Raw genomic sequence first — 6,373 nt, forward strand, 5'->3', positions numbered from 1 at the left:
AATTAATTTTAGACAATTAGACTACACAATTATGTTTATATATTATACACTCAATACATACGTGGTTGTACATGGCAACATATTTTTTAAAAAGTAAAACATGAAATTTATATTTTACAGCAGTTCCTAATGAAAATTTTCAATTAATTTGATGAATACATAAATATATAAATCCATACCTTAAACACCAACTATCAATAATAATCAAAATACAAGATTAAATACCCTAAGATATAAAGGTGGAATTTGAACCCTTCTATAGTCACCTACATTTAATAATTGTAAATTTATATCCGAAAGGGGTGTCTGAGCTGGTGAAAAATAACATTGCGAATTTTTAATTGTTCACCCAAAAAGATAAAATAAATTTATTTTGAATGTCCAATTTCCAAAAACGAAACTATGTGCTTGTAAACTAGTCTCAAAACATATTCAGTATATGCTATTGCTATAGAGACATCACTGTCTAAAACAGCTGGTAATTATACGGAGTAATTTATAAAGAAAAAAAAAAAAGGCTAGGGTTTGCTATGCATCAGTACTATCCCTTTATTATGAAAGGAAATTTAAAAAAAAAATACAGATTATTAATTTAAGAATAAACATAAAAAAGCGGATTAAATATTGAAGTACTGATCTGACAGCATGCAAATTGAGTTGCTGACATATAATGTACCAGGTTTTTTTCGATCATAACAAAAAAAGACAGAATCTAAGACTGATTATTATCATATGCAGGTTGTTTAAAATTAAGATGATCTGATCTGATCTGATGATAAGATTGCAGCTAAGCTTGCTGCTGCCATGTCTTTTGACTTTGACCGCCCTGATGATGATGATTATGGTGATGATCGGTCGGAGAATTAACAAGCTGGCCGCCGGTGGTTATGTTGAAAATGTCGGACCGGGAGAGTGGTCGTAAGCCCAGGAAATCCTTGGTTATGTCGTCGCCGGCGACGACGCCGTCGCCGGGGTTTTTGTTGTTGAAGAAGGAGCCGAAGAGGGGGTCTTCGAAGGGGGTATTATTGGAGGAGAAAGAGTTGATCATCATATCGTGAAGAAAGGAAGGTGAGGGTGCAGGGGAAGCGGAGGGTGGAGCCGCGGACACCGTAGTTTTGCCCCCGAACGAAGCCAAGCCGTCGAGTAATAAGCCGCCGGCGCCACGTGACGACAAATTGAGACCAAAATCAGCGTTGCTGTGGTGGTTGTTGTTGTTGTTCGCAGGCTGGTCAGACGACACGTGAGCGAGGTGGGGCCCAGACATCACCAACGTTGTTGGTCCCCCTCCTCCCGCCCCGGTCTTCCCGGTCCCACCACTCATGGTCGCGCCCATCTGGGCGGCTTTCTGGAGCAGCGCCGTCGCGGAGATGTGCGGAGATCCCACCGCCGAATGGAACCCCGCCAGCCCGGCCCCACCGAATTCTTGGAAAATTGACGGGGTAAAGTCAATCGCCGCCGCAGGCGGCGGCGGTTGCTGCGGCTGCGGAGACCCTCCGGTTGGACACGGGAGCAGCCACGGCGGGATTTCCGGGCGGAGGTTGAAACCGGCGGCGATGGCGTTTGTCTGCTCTTTCTTGATGGAATACGACGGCGGCGCCGCAAATTGCGGCGGCGCCGGCTGAAAATGGAGGCTTATATTACTGAGCGGCGCCGGCGAGGAACGGGGCTGAGGGAGATGATGAAATGCATTATTATTCCCAGTATTAATGGCTCTGGCACTCTCTTCTGCTAATGCATCACAGAAAGCTCTGTGTGTGATGAAACTATCCCTCCTGCCATATCAAAAACATCAATTCAACCAACAAATTAGCATATTTTAAGATAGATACAAATTGTTGGGCATCTATTAGTTTTTCTTGCTCATAATCTACCCTAATAATAACCCAGAAATTAATCAACTCAACTGTCCATGCTAGTATTAGTTGGTTTGTTTGTAGTGATGAGTAGGATTACCACATTAAGGAGAAGTAATTAATTAATTACATTACTATACATTATTACACCCTCTTCTCCACAATAAATATGCAGCTTTTTATGTTCTTCAGTTATGAACTATACTCCTTCATGTTTCATGTTCATACTTGATATGTCTACCTAATTCAACCCATTTTTGCTCAAGAAAATTAAAGAAAAGGGGGGTTAAGGGTTAAGATGAATACCTAGAAAAAAGGGTTCCACAGTCGCATCTATACTCCCTTGTTCCACATGTTTTAGAGTGAGCCTTCCAATCAGACTGAACCGCATAGCGCTTAGAACATTTCTCACATTTCCACTTCTTCTCCCCATGTTTTCTGCAGAAATGCTTCTTAATCCCAGTGAGGTCTCCCAGGGCCCTAGATGGGTCATGGTGAACGCAGCTAGTTTCTGGGCAAACATACACCTTCTTCCTCACCACATCCTTGCTGCTTCTCTGCTTCAGCTTCCATGGCAGATTGTGGCCCCTCCTGTGAAGCTGCAGATTCTGGTCCCTCTGGAACCCTTTGTTGCAGATTTCACACACAAATCTGTTGGTCGCCATCAGAGTCTTCGGTGACAAAGCTATCACTTCTGAATCTGGGTCTTTTTTAATTTTTTTTTTCCCCCAAAAACTCAGAAAATTAAACCATTTTCAAGAAACCACAAAAAAACAGCAAAGTATATATATAATTCAAGAAAATGAAACCTGGGTTCCCTGGTTGGTTCCTTTTCTTCTTGATTTGCTGGGGTTGAGGTTGAGGTTGATTATTTATGGTGTTCCCACCAAAGTAGTGTTGTTGATGAGGGTAAACTCCACCATTGCTAGAAGACACACTGGCTTCCCCAGATGCAGCAGAAGTTACATTAGACATGTTTTCTTGATTGTCCAGAGCTGGGGATTGCTGCAGATTTGGTTGATGAATCATCACACCTTTCATCATCACCAGAAAGCTATCTATCTACATAGATGTGAGCAGGCAAAGGAAAAAAGTTAGGAGCTTTGTTGAAAAATTAAACCAGGAGTGAAAGAAAAGAGTGAGATATAGTGAGTGAGTGAGGGAGAGATCCAAAGACAAATAATCTGATCTAAAGACAAAAAATCCCAGGCAGGGAGAAAAAGATAAAGTATGTAGGTGGTGATAAATATGGACAAAGAAGATGGAAATAGTGGTTAAGTAAGAGAGAGTGGCAGAAATTTCTTGTTTTTTTAACTCCCCCCCAAAATCCTCACCTCCTCCTTCTCTCCTTTGGCCTCAACCTAACAGACAATTCTTGTTTTTTCAAAATTTGAAAAACAAAAAAAACCAAAAAAAAAAAAAAAAAAAGAAGAAAGGGGGGTTTCTTGCTAAAATCAAGATTTGAAGAACCCTGTGTTCCCCTTGGTTTATCAATGGCTTTTCTTGCTAAAAATCAAGAAAATCCAATTCTTTAAACCATGCATGTAAGAACAAATAAGTGTAGAGAGAGATAGAGAGAGAGAGAGACATGTGGATGAGAAAGGGATACCCTCTCAGTGATGAGTAATCCTTTTTTCTCCCTTCCTCTCCCTACGGCTATCTCTCTGACGTGCTCTTTCTGTCTTCTCTTTTGTTCTCTCCCAACCCAGAAAAATCCACATTTACTAATTTTTTTCCAAAAAAAAAATTCTCACCTTTTCTCTCCTTTATTTTTAGTATTATTTGCTTTTATCACAAAGTTCAATTTTTTGGGCTTAATGCCACCACCCTTTTCCCCCCATCTCTTTTAAAGTAACTCCCACCCGATTCCACTAATTTTTTTCTCAATCCAAAAATAAATTTTGTATCAAAATGTTTAAACTAAATATTTTGTATTATTGCAATTTCAAATTCTCCAAGATTCTTTTCATACAGGCATATCTGATCTGTCAAAAGTTAGGCTAAACACGTAAGTCTGCTAACTCATGAGTCATGTGAACGACGGTTAAAGATCATGATGACGCGCTAGGGCCATGGGCCCACATCCCGGAAAGGCCGGCACGTGGTAGCGCCGTCCAATTGAATAGTCCAAATCTCGTGACGTTAAAGAAAACTTGGATAGTTTTATACTTATCTTAAAAATAGCTACGCCGCCTTGTATAGCTATATTCCTATTCCTAATCCAATACTCCAACCCGTGCAAAAAAATGCTTAATGAGTAATCATAACTAAACTAGAGACACACCATAGATAATTTCCGTATTTATAAATAGTGACTTTTTCTCTATAATTTTAATTAATCTCAAGTTTATCCCTTAGTTCATATCAGATCAAAAACCTAAATTCCATCATTGTGATATATAAAATAACACTAAATGATGCATGATTTGAAGCATGCAAAGGAGCCATTACCTATTAGTTTAGATCTCAACTTACGTAGGAGTAACACATGGTTTAGTACATAATAAGGGTATGAAAAGTGGGACATAGATAATTGCAGGGTGTCCATATAATGGACTCACCATGTATTAATTAAAATAACGTTTTTTATTTCTCTAAAAGCAACCATCCAAAAAGAGGATCTGATTTGTATATGGTTGATTAATCATATATTTTACATCATTGTGTAGGAGACCCTCTTTCAAACTTTTTTTCCACTCTATTAATTACAGTGCCATGATTGAGTCATTGATTAACTCTCTAGCTAACACATATGCCCATGACCTAAAACTTAACTTTAGGGTAATTAATATTTTAATTTTCTCCCCTCATTTTGCAATTGAATAATAGTTATAATAATTTTTTTTTTGCCCTTTTTCTTTCTTTATTTCATTGCCACTACACCCCCATTTTCCTAAATGTAGCCATCGCAGAAATTTCTGACATTTCCAGCACTCAAAAGATGCCTAACTTACCAGGAAATTGCATTGGTTTTGATATTTAAAGATATTTACCTTTTTTCTTAAATTGACCATCATGAACTTTTTGAGTAACCAAAAGTTTTAAGTGATTGGGGGACTATTTCGATATATATTTGCATAGCATGCATTTTGTTGGGAGGAGGGAATTACGTGAAAAGGAATTGTAATTCAGTGAAAAAAATAATAATGTAGAAATTCAAATTACATTGTTTGGTGGGGAGTAATAGAATTTTGGGGATGTGAAAAAATAAGTGATATAAAGACTAAAATGCCCGTGTGTAATAATAATAGTAATTATAATCAATGGCAAATTTGTAAATTTATTCATTTTTTCTATTTCAATCCACTGCTAAATTGGAATTCTTTGGGGTATGAATTGTAATTCAGTGGTTCTGTTGAATTGCAATTCCCAGGATATATACTATTGAAATTTACGGATTACTTAAATTGAAAAATTGATGACAGCAAAAATCAAATTTAGACAGGCAGTCATTATAAATGACAGTGACTAACTCTTGATACCATTAGTATTCATGAACTTAAACCTAATTTAATTGTGTTAGTTCCATTATATAAGTTTATAAATTGTTTGAGATATTTTTTTGTAATGGATGGTGGCCAATGAAAATCTTGCATTGACTTAGTGAAGGGTTATTGAATTGGTGTGGTGTTACAAATTAATTGGAAAAAGCATAGTTGTTAGAGCATAGGCGCACTAAATAGTTTATAATCGGGCATCCATAACATAAATTAAGTTAAATACTTAGTGTTAAGATCACAGACCGAATAAATTAATTATTATTATTATTATTAATTAACAGCAATACTTTGTTGAACTATGTCGTGTAACAGGCAAATGATCATGTGTGTTGTGTTTTTTAGTATTCTTTTTGGTTTCACGAGATAAAAAAATATATTTTTACACTAATTAAAAAAAAAATCGATAAAAATAATGCTTTTGTTTTGTCATTATCGTGTTTATTCCTCAATAATTTAGGTTCTTGAAATGGGATCTTGCTCAACCCAAGTACTCTCAGACATGCTATCCCAGCTCATCTCTCTCTCTCTCTCTCTCTCTAAAATAATTCAATCTTAATCTTAATTAAATCAACTGATTAATCTTGAAGGGTCACTTTGGGTATAAAATAATATGATTAATGTTTGTGTGGGTGTGCGTGCAAGAATTTATATTCTAATAATTCTCCCTTTCTGTAATTTCTTGATATGATAAATCGTAAACATTACATTACAATAATTTCAGTTTGACAAATAATACACTGGCCCTGAATTCTCGACCTCTAAGTCAAAAAGCTTCTCTCTTGATTAGCCATTGAGCGAAAATGGCATCAGTGTTTCATGTTCTTAACTTTTTATATACATATTACGGAGTCATGAAACTATAGAACGTTTGACTTCTTAGGTCTAGAGTTTTAGATGTATTTTTTTACCATAATATAAGGTACCTGTTTTTAGCATATAATTAAATTGATTATAATTCTTTTTGAAATTAATGAGGATCCAATAATTGATATGAAACACCTAAGATGATAATGATATAAC

The 6,373-nt window shown here is 36.6% G+C and overlaps 1 protein-coding gene across 3 annotated transcripts; it reads right to left on the reverse strand.

Annotated features, from left to right (window-relative positions):
• Positions 1-524: 524 nt before the first annotated feature.
• LOC116022950 (protein indeterminate-domain 7-like) lies at positions 525-3,564 on the reverse strand. Of its 3 annotated transcripts, none has more exons than XM_031263871.1 (4): positions 3,442-3,564; positions 2,663-2,915; positions 2,160-2,559; positions 525-1,772 (listed from the first exon to the last, which is right to left on the reverse strand). In XM_031263871.1, the coding sequence occupies exons 2-4, from the start codon at positions 2,895-2,897 to the stop codon at positions 788-790; spliced, it is 1,620 nt and encodes a 539-aa protein (XP_031119731.1). In that variant the 5' UTR covers positions 2,898-2,915; positions 3,442-3,564; the 3' UTR covers positions 525-787. The 3 variants fall into 3 exon arrangements, with proteins under 3 accessions (XP_031119731.1, XP_031119733.1, XP_031119732.1); XM_031263873.1 differs by having other exon boundaries at positions 3,463-3,546; XM_031263872.1 differs by lacking the exon at positions 3,442-3,564 and adding an exon at positions 3,188-3,426.
• Positions 3,565-6,373: the final 2,809 nt, after the last annotated feature.

This window comes from Ipomoea triloba, chromosome 6, assembly GCF_003576645.1.
Source record: "Ipomoea triloba cultivar NCNSP0323 chromosome 6, ASM357664v1".
Lineage (NCBI taxonomy): Eukaryota > Viridiplantae > Streptophyta > Magnoliopsida > Solanales > Convolvulaceae > Ipomoea > Ipomoea triloba.

Excerpts from the sequence above, each read along its gene's own strand:
- LOC116022950 (XM_031263871.1), bottom strand. The coding sequence starts at position 2,897 with ATGATGAAAGGTGTGATGATTCATCAACCAAATCTGCAGCAATCCCCA. Across the intron at positions 2,560-2,662 it reads GAACCAACCAGGGAACCCAG|ACCCAGATTCAGAAGTGATA; the intron begins GTTTCATTTTCT and ends AAATTAAAAAAG. Across the intron at positions 1,773-2,159 it reads TGTGGAACCCTTTTTTCTAG|GAGGGATAGTTTCATCACAC; the intron begins GTATTCATCTTA and ends TTGATATGGCAG.